Source organism: Thunnus albacares, chromosome 22, assembly GCF_914725855.1.
Source record: "Thunnus albacares chromosome 22, fThuAlb1.1, whole genome shotgun sequence".
NCBI lineage: Eukaryota > Metazoa > Chordata > Actinopteri > Scombriformes > Scombridae > Thunnus > Thunnus albacares.
In genome coordinates this window covers 24,928,989-24,948,200 of record NC_058127.1, presented here as the reverse complement: position 1 = coordinate 24,948,200, position 19,212 = coordinate 24,928,989, and the positions used below count along the sequence as shown (strand labels likewise).

The window sequence follows — 19,212 nt, the reverse complement described above, 5'->3', positions numbered from 1 at the left end:
TGCAACTTCAACATTTTTTGTTGCATCATTTCATTTCCGTTCATATCCTTCAACCATGTGTACATTAGACTCTGTATTTATTCAGAACACTCAGAGGCAGGGGGATGGAGGGACCTGGCTTCAGTATTCCTAAAATTGTTGTTAGTGCCCTGCATAAACCACGTCTTGGATTTGAATATTTTACTGAGTGCATCATATACTGTAGCTTTAACAATATGTTAGATACATAATATGTATGTGATATGTACTACTATCAAAGAATTGAAAATTATTTTTCTAACTTATACATATAACTTTATGGAGAAACCAGGCTTCAAGGCATGTCTGATTTATGAATACACAGCTCTAACTATGCAAGTCCACACTTGAAATTCACCACCTTAGGACCTTCCAAGCTCTTGCACTTTATGCCCCAGTTTATCAAATCAAGTAAAAGCTTGTTGTTAGTACAACTGAGACACATCAATGCCGGTTATATAGTCTGTTCTCTATCACACTAAACCTGCTCTGTGCACCCTCTACTGGGCAAAATGAGCAATTGGACTTTATAGAAAAAGCTCCCACTCACACAGTAGGAAGTACATCACTCAGCCAACCACAAAACTCTCATTTCCCTACTTGCCTCCTGAGTTTTTGGAAAGTTGTACAGTAGATAAAGAGTGGCTTAAAAACACACTTTCTTGTCCAAACCGTTGAAAGAACTCTAGGATGAGCGAGAGCATGGTTCTATAACCAGCCTGTAGCCTCTCTATGGGATGAATAGAGCTTTTTTGAGGACTATTTAAAGGTTCATATTCTCCAGGGTATTATAAAAAAAAGCATTCCAGCAGTCTTGTAATCATGCTGGTATTTGATGTTTAGAGCTTTGCCAAGATCAGCCTCAGTACATCAGATTGGCAACATTTATGTTTAAGGTTGTGCATGGTCTCTTATTCAAATACATTAAAATGAAAAAATCTGTTTGGAAAAAGAAATCAATAAATGCTAAAGTAAGGCATAAACTATAAATGACAAGAAAACCATTCCAAAAAAGAAATCACTTTTTATTCTATTTATCAGTATTCTATGGCTTAATGCATTCAGACAGATTTTAATTGAACTGTTAAACAAAAACATGATTTTGTCTTCAAAATCAAAATAATCAGTCTTTTAAGATACAAGAGGACACAAACATCTTTGAATCAAGATGATCAGATATGTTATTAAGGCAGTCAATAACATTAACTTGACACAATGGCAAAAGCAGCTTTACAATGGAATGTCTGAACAAACACACAAACAGGCGTATTTTTATATATTAAATGAGAGACAGAGAGCAAAAAGAGGTTTAGAAGAAACATGAATTTTTAAAAACATGTTTGGTTGTGAATAAAACTGACAACCTGAAGTGGGTTGAAATGGTAACAATGGTGTCATGCAGCACATGTGCAATGTAAGGTAACCATTATTGTAATACAGTATTTCAGAATTATATTCTTCTCTCTGTCAGGTCACACTTTGTATGATTTCTTAGTCCACCACCAATAAACAGTGCTCCTTAAAAAAAGAAAACTGACTCAAGGTCAACTTGCTGGATTTTTCAGAAGCTTTCAACCAGATCTCATGGTCTTTATTGGCTAATGAAGTTTGCTCAGTTGTCACAGAGATAGTTCAGTTGGAGCAGACTCCATCCACAGATAAAGTAGAAATACCACCTCTGGGTGTATGCCTCTGCCAACCAGTCAAGTTGCAGTTTACATCCAGTGTATTAAGTGTATTTTCTGGCAAAATGGAAGTTATCACTTTACACGTATGATTCCAGTGAATAATTTCCAGTGAGAAACATGATGTCTTCACATAGGGACTTTTTGGATATAAAATGTCATCACCTCATCATTTTATCCTTATTAGACATTTGTGAAACTTTGTCCTAATTAGCATATGAGTTCTTGATTTATGGCCAAAAATGTGTTTTGTGAGGTCGCAGTGAATATTGACCTTTGATCACCAAATTCTAATCAGTTCATCCTTGAGTTCAAGTGGATGTTTTTTGCCAGATGTAATGAAATTCCCTCCAGGCGTTCCTGAGGTATCACATTCAAGAGCAAATGGGACAGACGTGAGGTCACAGTAACCTTGACCTTGACCAAAATCTAATCACTTAATGTGTGTGCCAAATTTGAAGAAATTCCCTCAAGGCATTCTTGAGATATCATGTTCATGAGAACGGTACATATGTACGGACATACAACCCAAAAACATGATGCCTCCGGCCACGTCTGTCTCTGGCGGGGAGGCACAAAAATCATGAGATGTGGTTGAAAGCACCAGGAAAAAAGGAAGTAAGTGGAGTTGATGAATGTTTACTCTCAACATAATCCTTGATATTTCAAGAACAATTTTTGTTTATTACAACTTGGGTCTTATTTATGTAATTTTGGCCATCAGTTCTAACGAGCAGATTTAGCAGGATGATGTAAACTAGGACTACTTATTATTAAATCATCTATCAGTTATTCTCCAATCACTGTAGGGATTGTTAGGATTTCATTGATACTACTATTCTTCTTCTTTAATGCTTATCAGTTTCTTTTGATTACTGTGCAAGAAAAAGAAAAAAAATTAGAACAGAAATTACATCAATGAGAGGCGTCTGGTAACCGAATGGTTAAGACAGTGTAACCACAACATCCCTAGTTGGATTTTGGCCGGAGAGCTATGTTGCATGTGAGAGACAAAACTTCATGTACAACCACAAATTTCCCCAAAACCATGTTTTCCACTCTGCTAATCTCACCCCCGTCAGGACTGATAAAACAACCACTGAGTTTTTTCTAAATTAGAGCCATTCTCTGTTCAGAGCAAAGCTCCCGTCTGAAGCTGATTTACTCAAGTATCAATGAGTGGTACTGAATGATAGTCCATGTATCAAAACCTGGTAGTAGAAACCTTGAAAGAAACCTTGGTTTAGCTGTAGTGCACTGCTGTCTCTGAAACCCTCACACACCCACAGAGAGCAGGTAGGAATGAGTTCATATTAGGAAAATGAAATATTGGAGGACATCTGGTGGAGACGAAAAAAACTGTTTTACCTATTGTGTTTTTAAAATCAAGCATCATCCTACCTTGAATACCATAACTAAATATTCACACCTCATGTATTCCAGCTAGTCTGCTTTGTAATTCTAAGAAGTAGCAGCATTCTCAAAAATGAGGAAGGGTAATTTTCAGCTCTCTGTTAATGGCACCAAACGTGAACAATAATTGGATAATTCTCGGACGGCATTCTTGTGTCATTACACCATTACTTGAACTCGCTATGGTATTGCCATGTTGGACTGTAGCTGAGAAGAACGGTTCTCTTTCTTTGTTGTACTTGGCATGTTAGTTTTCGGACATCTTGCGGATCATGTAGTTGAGGATGCCTCCATGGTGGAAATATGCCAGCTCCACATCAGTGTCGAATCTCATCCGCACTTGGAATGTTTTTCCTGTGTCGAGCTGTGAGAACACAAAGAGAAAAATCACATTCAAACTCACCTGAATCAGTAAAATAACAGTAAATAATAATGGTAAAAATAATGAGTCTGAATGCTCTTAACGTACCTTCACGTCGACTATCATGCGGGGTGTTAGCTGCTCGGGGATGATGATGGTGAAGCGCTCCCTGCCGGTCAGTCCCAGGCTGTCAGCAGTGTCTCCTGATAGATACTCCATAGGGATCACTCCCATCCCGACCAGATTACTGCGGTGGATCCGCTCATAGCTCTCAGCTAGAACTGCCTTTATACCCTTATTAAAAAAAGGCACACGCAAAAACTTAAGTGTGGACGTTCATACTTGACATTCAAAACACAGATTTGACCAGAAAAAGAAAAAAGGTCCACTTCCTTGCCTTTCCTAGAGCTTTCAGTCAAATCTCATGGTCTTCAGTGGAGTTTGCTCAGTTGTCCAGGTTTCATATTTCAGTCACATGATGATGACTGAGCAAATTATTGACTGATGGACACCATGAGATGCAGTTGAAAATGCTAGAAAAAGCTAGTAAGTGGACCTTAAGTCTGCTAAACGGATTTTGATACAAGACATGAACCCATTTGATGAAACAATCACCAAAGTTATAGTACTGCAAAGGTTGATATATTAACTTCCAGCTAACAGGGTCAAAGGCTTTCTCAAAGTCAGCTATAAATATCAAACCAGGCAGATTATTCTCATCATAACACTCAATGATTTCAAGGAGTCGCCTGATATTATCACCTATAAATCGGCCTTGTAAAAAAACCTGTTTGGTCAAAATGTATTAATTGCTGAATGACTTGCTTTAATCTCAGTGCAATACATCTGGCTAAAATACGGGCATCACAACACAAGAGTGTTAGGGGTCTCCAGTTATTTAATTTCACAGGATCTTTTGCCTGGCCATCTGCATCATGTTTTAGCAACAGGGAAATTAGCCCCTCTTTTGACAATTAGATTACTTCAAAAGAAAATTTATAGCAGGCTGATAAGGCATCCTTAATTTCGACAAAGAAGGCTCTAAAAACCTCTACACGTATCCCATCTAGACCGGGAGCCTTGCCATTCTGAAAAGACTGTATAGCTTTATATAACTCTTTCTCATTAATAGGACCTTCACACAATACCTGCTGCTCATCTGTAAGCTTAGGACGAGGACAAGAGTTCATAAAATCCAACAGGGTCTGAGGACATGTGACTCTTACCAGTAAGAAAGGACCTTTCGCTGCCCAGTCTCTGGAGCTGCCCGAGCCGTACTCCTTCCCTGCCAGAACCAGCAGAGGCACTCCAGACTGCTGGTATCTCTCTGCAGCATCAAACACATCCATCTGGACAAAAAGGGCACAATACAGAAAAGTTAGTTGTAGCGTTTCACATCATGTAGGCGAGATGAACTCTTTGCTTGAGGAATAAACAGCGCTGTGCAGGTTAGATGGAATTTGTGAGATGAGTCTAAAAATATTTGTTTCATCATAGCACTATCACGTAAATAGGAAAAAAAATTACATAAGCAGAGACATGTTATTAACTCACATCATCCATCTCTACCAGTTATGTCCTGAAAATGCAGCAAAAAGTTTTGACCATAGCGCTGGCACTGTTTATGTATTATGTGTCATTTAATGCTGTGTTCCAGTTGGTTGGTTTGTAGACATGATTCATAACAGCAGTCACATTTAGCCTGTTTTCACAGCAGTATCTTTTCCAGGAACCCAGAGACTATTTCAGGAACTTAACTTACCTGTGTTTCAATTAAAAGAGGAAACAGGTCTAAATATAGCTCTTCCTTCATGGCTGCTGGGGCCAAAAAAAGGCCTGCTGTGAGGCAGAACTGTCTGATGGCTCAGGAGTGATCAGTTAACACAAAGAACATCATGACTGTGTTGTCGTCTCCTTCAGTCAGAAATTTCTTTTGCTGTCATCAATTTTAAATCACTTACTGGACGAATTGGTCAAATAAAACAAGATATTTGGAGACAGCTTGGACATGATGGAGATGTTTCACTAATTTTAGACATTTTATAGACTTTCAGACTCTCTCATCATTGTCAAGTTTCATCTGGGACAGCCCAAAGTCACACCGTTTACTGTATGGTGGTCACTTCTTATTATGAAAAGGAGACAAAGACAGTTGACACAGTTGAGATCAAAGAGCGGCACAACATGTGAATGACATTTGGTTACAAAGTGGTAGAAAGGTGTAGCATGCTGACCGTTTCTCCAGTTGGCAGGTGAATGGTTTGTGGTGCCTGCTTGTTGAGTAATTTATTAAATAGGCGGATGTTGGCGAACGTCCCTCTGGCCATTACAGCATCGTTACCTCGACGGGAGCCATAAGAGTTGAACTCACGTGGGGTCAAACTGTCAGAACACATAACAGTGTGGAACAGGAAGCTTTTATGTACAGACGGGTGACAAATTAAAGGAAAAACCAACATAAAGTGTCTTATTAAGGTGCTGGACAACCACGTGCCGCCAAAACAGTTTCAGTGCACCTTGGAATTGATTCTACAGTCTCTGAACTCTACTGGAGGGATGAAAATCATTCTTCCAAAAGATATTCCCTCATGTGGTGTTTTAATGATGGTGGTGGAGAGCGCTGTCTAACAAGTCAATGCAAAATCTCCCATAGGTGTTCAATTGGGTTGAGATCTGGTTACTGTGAAGGCCATAACATATGATCATTGTCATACTCATCAAACCATTCAGTGACCCTGGATCATTTATTCCTTGGTGGAAACACATTTAATGGTTTCTGGGGTTATCTTGAAATGTGGACATCTATTTCTACATAAAACACTACTGCCAATACTTCCTCACAGTTCAGAGCAGTCAGGACTCACCTTCTGTTTGTCAGGTAGCGTGCTGCAGGGCTGTTTCGGGCAATGTTCCCAGCAGGAGAAATGTGGTCTGTGGTGACTGAGTCACCAAAGTTCAGCAGCACGTAGGCGTCATTTATGGACCTGGGAGGCTGCAGCTGCATGGTCTGAATGAAAGCAAGATGATACAAGTTATAGTCGTGGCCAAAAAATAATGATCAGCCTCTGACAAAAGTAACAGTAGTATTTGTACCTTAAATAGTAATGGTTGTACTAATCGTTGAGGTATGAGTAGTATTAGTAACAGTAGTACTGTACTATGGAAGTCCAGATGAAATCATTTAATCAATAACAGAAATTTCATTTTCTATTTCCATATACATGTTGTATTCCAATTTTCATTTTATGTTTGACAAATACTTACTTACTGCCAAAATGAAAATGAAAACCTGAAAAATCATTTCCAGTTTACTCCGAAGCAAAACACTGTAACCAGACTACTGCATCTTTTTTTTTTTAATTTTGCTTATTTTTTCACAACCTTTGCCAGAAACCAGAGCAGCTGACCAGCAACCTCTGACTGCTGTGTAGAGTCTATTTGAAAGTGAGATCCCACCCGGTGGTTTTGATTTTGACTATAACAGATTTCTCAAGAAATCAAGAATCCTGCTTTTGTAAACATGAATATGAAACAAGCCTTTTTATTTTCTCTGGCAATGAGCAAACATCTGGACATTGTTAACATTCAACTGAAAAATCCAGTTTCAAATTGTGGTCTATAGTGCTATCAGGAGTACACTCATTGTTTTTTAGAGTTTAATAAAAAATAAAACAATCAAATAAAATTGGATTTTAAATCTTAAATTTGTATTCTTTTAAACATATTGCAAAAATACAGTGTACATCTTCGGGAAGATGTATTGATTTGTTTATTTACCAAACCATCAAAGAACGGTGGTGACTTGATGTAAGTTGAGTTGGGGTCCCAGGTATACAGTTTGTCAGATGGAGCGACCAGAGAGTTCCAGCGTTCATTCACTTTCTGCAACAACACAACCAAAAGATTCAATCACACATTTACATCTGACTGTTAGGACGTTTACTAAAAATGTACATTTTCTTAACACACAACTCATTATGACAAACATTTATCTTTAACAGCTATCGCATTAAAAGTTGACTCTACCTCAATCTTCTCGTAGACTTCTTTGAACATTGATGGAATGACAAACTTTCTCTCCACAGCCTGGATCTCTTCCCGTGTGGGCCAGATATCCCTCAGGAAAACCTCTTTGCCTTCAGAATTAATGGCTACAAAAAGACACAAAAAGGAGAAAAATATCTAAATTGTGAGTATTAGAAACGTCAACCACCTTTGTGTCTTCTCTTTTCCAGCCTCTTTTCCAGCCTAAAAATGACTAGTCTAAAACAGAATGAATCTTCATGTACTGCATCCATGAGTCAGTCTTACATTCATAGATTCACCCTAGAAGCTATGTTGAATGTCTAGCTTGTCAAATCACATTATAACTGTTGGTTGTGTAACTGTAATTTTTAAATCCAAAGACTAAAAAAAAAAAAACTGTATCCAATCCAGCAGCATCCTGCTGAGAGAAGAAAGTAACCTTTAGATTCTACATTTGGCTCCATCCAGCACACATTTATAATGACATCTGTTTCCTGGTCGGTTGAGCACTTAGCCAGATTTTGTGGTTGAAGCTTCCACCAGCACACTATGTACTCAACTGTTACTTAATGGCACAAAAAAACCCAAACATTTTTTGCGTCTAGTTACTCTCCAAACCACTCACCAATGGGTTCGTTCTCAAAGTCGATCCTCACAGTGCCGGCTATTGCGTAGGCAATGACGAGTGGAGGAGAAGCCAGGTAGTTGGCTCTGGTGTTGGGGTGGACACGCCCTTCAAAGTTTCTGTTTCCTGACAGAACTCCAGCAGCAACCAGATCTCCCTGAAACACACACACATCACTGTGAAGACCTCAGATCATAGAAAAGACTATGTATTTGTGTTTTGAAATGTGTTATTGTTTAGCTTGTGAAATGAGAGCAGAAATACTTCAGATCAAGTAAAAGCACATGCAAACAAAACTAAAGAAAGCAATGGACAAAACAATATTCCTGTTACCGCAGGACATGTAAGCGTGAGGAATGCTGGGGAAAAAAAAGATAGATGAGGAAGAAAAACAGCTTAATACAGACTGAGGAGTGGAGCCTCTTAATATAAACCTTTGGTACCTGAGTTATGGCCTCCACCACCGGCTCTGGGAGCGGCCCACTGTTGCCTATACACGTCATGCAACCATAGCCAACAACCTCAAAGCTAACAGGAGAGACAAAATGATTGTTTCAATGGTTGAATATTATCTTTAAAGAGCTTCATATAAACTTCAGTTGGCTTTGCCATGTGGAACAGAGAACATGATACAAGCTCTTTTTGTATGGGCCTTACATACTGACACACACTTTATGTTGGGTAACAATGAGATTAAAAAAAAAAAAAAAAAACACTATTCAATACTCATTTAGCATAGACACAATTTTTCATAAGGATCTTTACGTTTATATTTTTCATGAACTGTGATATGTACGGAGTTTCACATTTTGCAGTTTTGAAAAAAGTAAACAGTCAGTGCCCTCTGGTGGACAAACTGTGTAATCACTGACAGCTTTTCCACCAAGGTGGCTGTATGTTTAATATCTCTATACTATATCATGATGTAAATCTCTATTTCAAAATAAAATTACATATACAGTGATAGGAGATTTTATCCATATTGCCCACCCCAACTCTGAACTTCTGCAAATTAAATGTTTTAAATTAAGTCATCACACGTAAACAACACATAACGCGTCTCTGTCTTCCACACACCAGTGAACAAGTTTGGGATCATCTGTTCTACTACAGACGGGTGACTGATTGAAGTAAGTTCAGCAGCTTACCCCAGCTGAGAGAGGTAGTCCATGACACCGCTCTCCTTCAGGTAGTAGGTGACGACTCCACTGCCGGGTGACAGGCTGGTCTTTATGTAAGGCTTCACGCTCAAGCCACACTCTATTGCCTTTTTAGCAAGGAGTCCTGAGAGAAAACAATTCATCTTCAATATCTTATCCTATCTCTGCCTCCCCACAGATTCCATGATATTCCACAAATGTTATTAAGTGAAGAATACCCACCAGCTCCTAGCATGACAGATGGGTTGCTGGTGTTGGTACAGCTGGTGATAGCAGCGATGACCACTGAGCCATGGCTCAACTGATACTCTTTTCCATTGAACTGGAAGGGGGCCACAATGCTGTGACGCTCAGGGGCCACTTGGAAACCCTTGAAGCCTTGCTGAAAACAGCACAAGATAAAGTGAAGTGAGTTATGTTGTAGAGTTAACCAGTGCACTGACAATAACATCAATTAAGTTATAGACACTGAACATCAAATTAAAGCTATTATTGACAAATGGGGCTGGGTATCACTTGTTGATACAAAGTTTCAGCACCGACGCCAAAACAATACTTTATCTGATCCCTTACCTATAAACCCTTATTTTGTTTTACAGAGGAAGCAAGAAAGAATATTAAAAAGGTTTTTAAACACATACAGCCATAAAAGAACTTAAATAAAATAATCTAAAACTGGCAAGATTATGATTTAAATCGAGTGCTATCTGATTACACTGAACAAGATTATGTATCTGACATTTGATGCTCGCTTTTTTGGTACCAAAAAATACTGAAGTTCAATACTCAACCCATCTGAGAAGTAGCTATAAAAATCACTATGTTCTTCTACTAGCTAGTTTTAAACTAGTGATTTACTAAATTGGGTTGCACCTTTAAAGCTTAAGAAACATCTTAGTTAAGTAATTGGCTGCTTTGAAACATCATTAGCGCCGTCCAATCAAAAGCAAACAACTATGTAAACAAGAAGTCACATTAACGTCACAAGCTATACAAACATAACTACCCAAAATAACAGTTTAAGGAGGCCGAATAATTTATTAAAATTATCGTATTGGCCCAAATATATGACAGTATTTTATTCTGGAACTACATTTGAAAAACTGGGGGTCGTCTTATATTCGAAGAGTAGACTATTACATGTTCACAATATCAGAGATTGTTTTTGCATTATGAGTTGTTTGTAACATTAATGTTGTCAGGCTAGGGAGTGTCTTCAAGTCTGTTTATAGTAAGTCTGTGTTTAGTTTTCTAAGTTTAATCGGCAGGAGTTTCTGAAGGCTCTTGCAACATGTTTTTCTAAGACAGAGAAAATAAATTCAAGACAAGTGAAAACAAGGCCCAAACATCTTCCAACATCTTTACTAAAGAAAGTGTGTTGCGTCTACAAAAAGTATTTTAGTCAGTAGTTAGTTGGGGTCAGTCAGTTACATCTGGCTGTCACTGGGTGTAAATATTTAGTAACAACTAATCTCTGTGCAAGAACTAGTTTGTGTAGTGCAACTTCTTAATTTAGTGATGTGTACATCTCCACCCAGTGAACACTTATGTTTCCACTAGGCTAAGTTTAACAAAACAAAAAGTTATTTGGTGGTGGTGGAGAAAGTGAGTTTTGTTTCCTGTGTTTCATGTGATGCTTCATAATGTGACACTTACCTTTGCTCCCAAGCACGTTTCAAAGTCTTCTTTCATAGTGGAAACAGGAATTCTGTCTTGAGGTCGTTTGGGGCCGCTGCAGCATGGAACCACTTTACTCAGGTCCAGCTCTACAACCTGAAAGAGACAGTGATGGTAGTTCAGTTACACTGCATTCAAATGCTGAAACTGCTAAAACTTCATAATGATGTCAAGGCTGACCTGAGTGAAATCTGGATCCTGAGAGACATCATTGTAGTCTCTGAACATGGACACTGCCTTCAGGTACTTTGTAATGTAAGACAGCTTTTCCACTTCTCGCCCTGAATCAAGACAAAGGAGACAAAAATGAAGAAAATAACCGTTTTAGATAAATCACAGAGGTGTTTTAAGAAATGAAGTATCCATTTGTTAACTTGCAGAGGGTGCCATGCATGAAGAAATGTTTAAGGTCAAAATGTTGCGTGAAGTTGTGGAACAGTATAGATGAACTGTGTAGCACTACATCACTACTGCATGCTGGTTTCAAATAAGCAAATATGGTGGAAAACCAAATGTGTAGTATATTGATAGTCCTGAAGTCGACCACATTTTATGTCAAATCAAACTTGTAGTTCAGTACATGACAGGATTTTTTTTCCATACTCCACAGCTGGGCACTCACCAGTCTGCTCGAGGTACTGAATGCTGATGTTGTCCACAGGGAAGAAAGCTGCTGTGGCTCCGTACTCTGGACACATATTGGCGATGGTGGCTCTGTCAGCGATGGACAGTTGAGCCACACCCGGGCCGAAAAACTCCACGAACTTCCCCACTACACCCACCTGACGGAGGTGCTGAGAGCACAAGAGGAGAGGAAGAATGTAATGTCAACAATGCTGGATATGACAGGAGTGGGTAAAAGCTGCACGAGCAAGCAGAGTCTAATTACCTTCGTAACAGTGAGGACGATGTCTGTGGAAGTAATGAACTTGTCTGGACTCCCAAACAGCTTGTATCCAACTACCTCAGGCAGAACCATGCTGATTGGCTGACCCAGCATCACAGCCTCTGCTTCTATTCCACCCACACCTGAAGGTTGTACCACAAACTTATTTAGAACTTCATGATCACACCAAAATACACATTATGTTCATGTTACCATTAACTAGAAGCTTACTGTACTGCAGCATGCAATAGGTATTACAACCAAAATCACCGGGAGTGAGATGAGAAGATAGATATAAATCTCATGTCTGTGTGTTAAGTATTCAGACATGAGATAATGTGGTTATGTGGTTAGATAATGGGGTAAACAGCTAGCCTCACTCTGGATGAAATTCAAGAGTACTCCTACGAACATCTCTAAAATCACAAATTGTCATTGTTACATTACTGTTTTTGAACAGATTAATTACTGATTAGGTAGATGGCGCAGGGTGAGGAGAAGTACACACACTTAAGTTCATAGTTGATCACAAATTAACTCCTGGTAAGTGTTGAGCTTAAACTAGTCTGGTGAAGAAAGATTAGCTTACCCCAGCCAAGAACACCCAGGCCATCAATCATGGTGGTGTGGGAGTCTGTGCCCACCAGGCTGTCAGGATAGAAGTACCCATCGTGGTTAAACACCACCCGGGCCAGATACTCCAGGTTAACCTGGTGAACGATTCCTGAACCGGGAGGAATGATGCGCATGTTCCTGAAGGCTTTAGAGCCCCACTGGGAAGGAGAGAGAACATATTCACAGGCTAAAGAAATCCCTTCTAGACAAAGAATAATTAATAATTGTTAACATTTCATACCTTTAAGAACTGAAATCTTTCTCTGTTGCGGTCAAACTCCAGGTCCTGGTTTTTCTGAAGGCTATCTGACCTTGAGGAAAAAGAGCCAGTGTGATTAAATTGCAGTAAAATACGTGCATATAACTTTATTGCAGATTACTACAGTATGCATCAGCTGATGGTGCCATGATGGTACCAGTCTGATGAACCTGGTCTTACTTCCTGTTAAAGTCCACCTGGATGGAATGATCGATGACAAGGTCAGCTGGGCAAACAGGATTAATCTTCTCTGGGTCGCCGCCTAGTTTCATCACAGCATCACGCATGGCAGCAAAGTCCACCACAGCAGGTACACCACTGCAATGCAAGTCTGAGTTAGTCCAGTCAATGTCATCATCATTAGATGATAATCATCCCTTAAATCGGGCTAAAGTTACCTAGGAAATCAAGGCTGGGTGATGTCACCTGAAATAAACAGTCACCTTTATCTCAATAACAATACATACACCTGAGCCAAGATTCTGTGTCCTCACAGTGGACCTCGCTAATTCTTTGTAATGAATACACAGATAGCATGAATCATAACTCTGAGTAACACATACAAGGCTGTAGGTGGTGGGAACATAAATTTAAACAGTTAAATTCATATTATAAAACAGGTAGTTAAAATCTTGCAATCCGACTGGTTGATAGCCGTGACATAATGAGCGTATACTACAGCTAGTACATTTAACAGACCTTTTACACTTCTATTTTTAATTATCACTCCACAGCTACCGATAAAATGTTCCCCACAATCTGTTAGCAAGCCGGGACAACACAGAGCTACACCAACCACTGTCTCATCAACACCATGCTGCAAAAGCTTTCAGATGTGGGTCTTGAAGCAGGAGAGATAAAGTCTATGAGCGGGCACTAATGTGAGAGCTCTCTCCAGAACTATTGGCACCTGAAGCTCAGGGACCAGAGAGGGTGGGGCAGCATACTTGCAACATCAAGCAATGCATCTCCTAACAAAATGAGTGGGCCTAAAGTTATTGAAAACACTTTGCAATGTGACCCCAGTGACATTTTTTCGACATATAATTAAACTTTCAAGTCAATGTGAATAAATAAACTGCGGTTAGATTGCCAAATAGCTTGAACATCAGTTTAGCAGTTTACTAAGATTGCACAACAACCACAGGCAGCAGGGATCTGCTTTCTTGTAAATGAGTCTTGAAATGTAATTGTAATTTCATAAAAACAGTTTTTATTGGAATTGTGCCTATACTGTAACATTTGGTAACCAATGTATAAAGCAATATCTCACTCCTAGCAGTGGTATATTGTGATTATATCACAGCAAAGGGGGTTGTCAGTCAAATGTACAAACGCCCCACAGACGGTTGTGAGATATATATATATGATACCTGTATGGACAACCACTATGTAATACACTGTCACTGACAAACATATTTGTCTAGTTTTGGTCTTGCACATGGGATAAATTATTTTGTGTAATTTTCTAAAACAGCTGGGACTCATTTTTAACAAACACAAACAGGAGGAAATAGTGCATTTGACAGGGAATATTTTTAACAGCTGTGGATTAATCCACATTTGGTGCTCTAGTAATATTTCATAGTCATATAGGAACACGTTACCTGGTGCAACAGTGTGGCTCAATGATGTGTTTTTAATATTTTTTGGACAACAATGGAGCTCTGTGGCACAGAGGAATAAGATATGTCTCAGGCTTTGGATACACACACACACACACACACACAATACTTGTTAGTAGAATACATTCATTGTTGGTTTTGGTCTGCACATGAGATTTATTGACTGTAATAAAAATAAAGAATATTGCAATACTTAATCTAATCCTTCATCATCATCTTATCACAAACCCGCCTCGAACCAGGCAGCCAAATTTGAGCAGAGGATGTTGCAGTTCATGGCCAGTGTCTTAACCCATAAGCCACAGAGGTGCCCCTGCCACTAAAAGTTTAAAAGTACTCTAACAATGTAGTATTACATGTCCATAAAGCTTGGATACTCACGAGAGACAGATTACAGAAAGAATAGTAGAAATGTGTGCAGTAGAGGCAGAGATATCCTGACTTATGTCCCTACTATGGGTCAAGCTCCAAAAACAATAGATCCTACATTTCCCACATCTTTCATATTCCAACTTTCCAGCTTGTAACGCAAGTTTTCTATAGCAAATCTGTACTTTCCAAGCCCAAGCCCAAGAAATTACCCTGATGACATCACTATGACATCATCAGGGTTATTTTGTCAGATTTGACAAGTTCCTCCAGAGCCGAAAAAGACATTATACAACTGCTTTCACTGTGCTCCCCATGACTGACAAATAGAAGTTCTACAGGTTTGAACACATTTCGATCAACCTATAGTAGCAACTCACTGAAAGTCTGATACAAAAGAATGGTGCAGACATACGTGAAGTCCTGGAGGATGACACGAGCCGGCCTGAATGGTACCTCCACAGTTTGTGTCTGGGTCTGCTTCCAGTTGAGGATTCTTTCCACATCTGACTGCTTCACCAGAAACTCATCACAGTTCCTGACAGCAGACTCCAGCAGGACACGGATGGAGAACGGCAGACGGTCTGAGGAACAGGTGTGTTCAGACAGTGAACCTCTTTGGAATATATGCTACTAAAACTACACAATTCCAGTGACCAAGAACTTTCATATTAACATTTGATCAAGATTTGCTGTTACCATATCTGGGATCTCCAAGTTTGGAAAGATTATAAAACTGCTGGTTTGGGACCTTGGGGTCCAGAGGCTCAACAATATGTTGGAAAGGATTATTCATAGTCCCAGACATCCTCCTCTATGGGTCCGTACGAATCTAAAGAGAGGAAATAGAAGCAATGTAAGCCTGTTCTCAACAAGGTACAATAACACTGAAGCAGTGATGAAAGGAAACAAATATTCTATTTACACAAACTTCATGATTTTTTATTCTACCTTTCATAGATACTAACTGCACATATAGATCAAATGAATACAATTATGTTAAGAGTCTTATTACAGAGTGAAACAGGGTTATTTATGCGGCCTAGTCTACAATCTGAGGTCCCTCCATGTTCAGTTTGGAAATGTATTAGCTTAGCTTAGGTTGCAGTCCATGCAGGACGGCAAGGCTGAGGGTCAGTGAACTCTGGGCCCATGTTTTACAAACCACCTTACATAACTAAACCTCTTTAGCAATCTGATGAAAGTTAAAACTGTGAAATGCTGGTGCAGGTTCGACAAGCTGCACCTTGTGGTAATTTCACTCATAAACTGAATAAGAAAAATTAAACTTCAACTACATGTGATTTCCTTGAGACAGGCCTTATCTGTGTGAAAGGTGAGCTATTGAAAACAGCACTTTACTGAACCTACATATCCTGAATGGCCACATACTTGACTGGCTCGCTGAAATACAGGCTACAACTATACTGCAGAGTGCAAAGTCAAAATGATGATCCTTACGTCAGTTTGTGACGTAATATGGCCAGAGCAACCACCACCACCACTATTGAGCTTTTTACAGACACATATCTGATGTAACTATGTGAAATTAATCAAATTAAACGTATTGATGATGACCAGGACTAGGTATATAGCCATTGTACTTTTTTGGTACCAACAAAATCATCACTAGGTAGCGAGCATCGGATGTCCGGTCATATTTCGTTTATAGTTCCTGATTTCTAGAAAGTTTCTGCCTATTTACGACAATCTCTTGTACTGGTAGCTTTTAACATGATTACAACTTTTCATTATTTAGTTAAATATATTTTTGTTTTTAAAAAGAAAAAGTCTACATTGGTAAACAAAGAGTCAAAAAAGTGTAATTTTCGTATCGGGACATAAACTCGGGTAATTTATCGGTACTAGTGTTGAAAAAAGTAACTGTCAGCCAACAAATGATGTTTCAACTCTGCTCATATCTGAGCAAAAAATTAATTTTCTGTGAATATTTTTTATTCTAATCTAAACTCCAATATGGTGTTTAATCTACCTTCAGTGCAGAAAAAAGACGAAGCGAGTCACTCATTCGTGCTGCATTTATACTGTTATCACCATTCACTACCCTTTAACTTCACTTGGCCCTCTGACGTTAGTTAGCATTAGCTTCATGGTTAAACTTTAACATTTACAAACGCATACGTGTTGTATGAAAACATTAAATGAAAGGAACAGTCTTATGAACATTACTGGTAGATATTTAACATAAAGTATTAACATAAAGACATGAAGCTTTTGAATTTGACAGGCAAAGTTAGCTAGCTTGCAGCTGAACTATTCTGCATGACAACGCGAGGGCGAATCTTGTAACTTACGTTAGATACGTTAAACTACTGGAAAACAGTAATAAAACAGTAATAAAACGGTTAGTTAAATGTCGTCGGATTTTAATGACTTACTTGTGTGAGCAGCAGAGGAGACACCGCAGATCACGGCCGTGTGTTGCCTGCAACTGTCAGCAGCCTGATCTCATACAAACCACACTGATCCGCCTCCAGTAGCAGTACAATTTCTCTTCCGACTTATCCTTTCTGAATAAAAGCATCACCTCCATACACTGATGTTTAAAGCGTTTAAAGGATCAGTACACCCAAATTAAAAACACATAAAAATAAAAACAATCTTGCCACATAAAATACGTCACTGGAAACTACCAGCGAAAGAATTAATCAATATTTTATTTTTATTGGCAGAATATTCCATGTATTATTTGCAACAACTGGTAGAATCCAGTAGACAATGTAACTAATATCATCAGAATTTGATTGGGATATGAATATGATACTTTACTATGCTCCAAAAAGCTGACATAACACTCATGACTGCGACGCCACATTGTAATCCTGGATCTTGCTGTTTCGCTTCACGGTGACGTCATATGCGAGATTATAACTGGGACACGGGTGTAGTTGGTATTAGTATATTGTACAATATTTAAACTATTAGGACTACTGGAACTACTGGATGCATGTTGTGAGGAAAACAGGCCAAATTTCTCATTAAGGGGTGAGAATTTGTTATTTTATTTATTATTTATTTGTTATTTGTTATTTATCTATAAAGGCTGTTGCTGAGAAGTGGTTATAGCATACATACAGACAGACTGAACTCATTTTATTAATAATGAAACATTGTATTTGGCTATATTATAGTCTATATACTTTTTATATAGGCTAATATAGCCTAGAATATGATGAAACATTGTATTAGGTTATATTATAGCCTATATAAAAATCACTGGGTTGAACATTGAGCCATTTGGGGTCAATATAGCACTGATGCAATATAGGGTTGTTTTGAAGCAGTGTTTACTGTTTTCCGTATGTTACTGTTAGGTTTTTTTACCCAGACTAAAATAATGTTATTTTGATCCAGGGTTACACACAACAACCTCTAGTTTGACTTTAACACTGCTGCACAGTAAAAAGGATACAAATAACCATCAGTGAAAAATTGTGACATTTAAACAGTTTGCAACCATAGGCCCAATGGCTATGTCTGTGTAAATAAGCCAGCAGTAACATCAAAAAATAACATTATCACTGAGTAAAAACAACCCCTTGTCTTGGGTGGTGTTCTAATGGGTAAAGTTATAGTGATTTTTAGTGTGTAGGCTATAGGCCTATAGCCCAAAGGCTATGTTTTTGTACATGCAAATGCATTTCAACAGTTTGAAAAACAATTCAAATATCTGTTTCAGATCTGACAAACAGAAGTGAGTTGGACATATAGACAGATAGATACACAGACATACAGCATTCAGACTTCACTTTTCGAATGGGAGGACATATGGACAGGAGTGGCTTGGAAGTTCAGTCAGTCCACCACTTTGGTCCAGAATGAAAGAGTCTTCAAGGACGGGTTCACAGTTTTTCAAGTCTGTCTTAAAAGAGCAGTCAGGTGCAAATATGAACATTGAAACATGTTTTCCTCACTGTAATCATTCCTCCTGTTCATACTGACCATTAGAAGATCCCTTCATAATGCACTTACAATGTAGGTGATGGGGGCCAAATCCACAGTCCCTCTGTGCAAAAATGTATTTAAAAGCTTGTGTAACAGTGTGTGGGCCCACAAAGTTACTATGTGTGACTTTAATTGTTCAAGGTAGTGATTTGGCTTTTTTTAAAAATGTATTTATTTATTTTTTTAGGTTGTTTTAATTTTGTTTACTGCTAAGAAAAAAGGGTACACTCAAAGGTAAAATCTATAGTAACATAAGAAGGGTAAAGAGGTACAAACAATATTTACTTGTGTGAAAATAACTTGTTTATTTTATGTGAATTGTCAGTAGACTGCTATTTTGTTGGGTTATTGCTATTTAGTTTTTGTAAGCTTTATTTGCCTTAATATAATTTCCCTTTTTTTGATTTATACATTTGAGTTACTTTATGGGGACAGTTGGATTGTGATTTCTGTTAAGGGATAAGCTAAATACAGAGACGCCTTAAGCATAAAATAAGAGATTGGTTGATTGGTTATTGGTTAACACA

The 19,212-nt window shown here is 38.5% G+C and overlaps 1 protein-coding gene and 2 long non-coding RNA genes across 6 annotated transcripts in view; 2 read left to right on the top strand and 1 right to left on the bottom strand.

Moving 5' to 3' along the window:
* The window catches only part of LOC122973233, a 38,089-nt gene extending 26,430 nt beyond the window's left edge, over positions 1 to 11,659 (top strand). Inside the window, exons 11-13 of one of the 4 annotated variants that reach the window (XR_006399924.1) lie at positions 7,563 to 7,666; positions 9,209 to 9,362; positions 9,467 to 9,558. This is a non-coding gene — a long non-coding RNA (uncharacterized LOC122973233). Of the gene's footprint in view, positions 1 to 7,562; positions 7,667 to 9,208; positions 9,363 to 9,466; positions 9,559 to 11,575 lie in introns of those variants that run through there. The other 3 variants (XR_006399926.1, XR_006399925.1, XR_006399927.1) reach the window with 3 other exon arrangements.
* aco1 (aconitase 1, soluble) lies at positions 1,023 to 17,227 on the bottom strand. Its single transcript, XM_044340601.1, has 21 exons — positions 17,119 to 17,227; positions 15,419 to 15,551; positions 15,135 to 15,303; positions 12,906 to 13,043; positions 12,708 to 12,777; positions 12,441 to 12,624; positions 11,855 to 11,994; positions 11,588 to 11,759; positions 11,146 to 11,246; positions 10,945 to 11,061; positions 9,511 to 9,670; positions 9,277 to 9,412; positions 8,572 to 8,656; positions 8,129 to 8,285; positions 7,504 to 7,628; positions 7,255 to 7,359; positions 6,342 to 6,484; positions 5,712 to 5,859; positions 4,704 to 4,826; positions 3,586 to 3,771; positions 1,023 to 3,480 (listed from the first exon to the last, which is right to left on the bottom strand). Exons 2-21 carry the CDS (start codon positions 15,525 to 15,527, stop codon positions 3,364 to 3,366), a joined length of 2,685 nt encoding a protein of 894 aa, XP_044196536.1. The 5' UTR covers positions 15,528 to 15,551; positions 17,119 to 17,227; the 3' UTR covers positions 1,023 to 3,363.
* On the top strand, positions 11,667 to 13,990 carry LOC122973234. Its single transcript, XR_006399928.1, has 4 exons — positions 11,667 to 11,816; positions 11,915 to 12,000; positions 12,918 to 13,035; positions 13,460 to 13,990. It is a non-coding gene; the product is annotated as an uncharacterized LOC122973234 (long non-coding RNA).
* Positions 17,228 to 19,212: the final 1,985 nt, after the last annotated feature.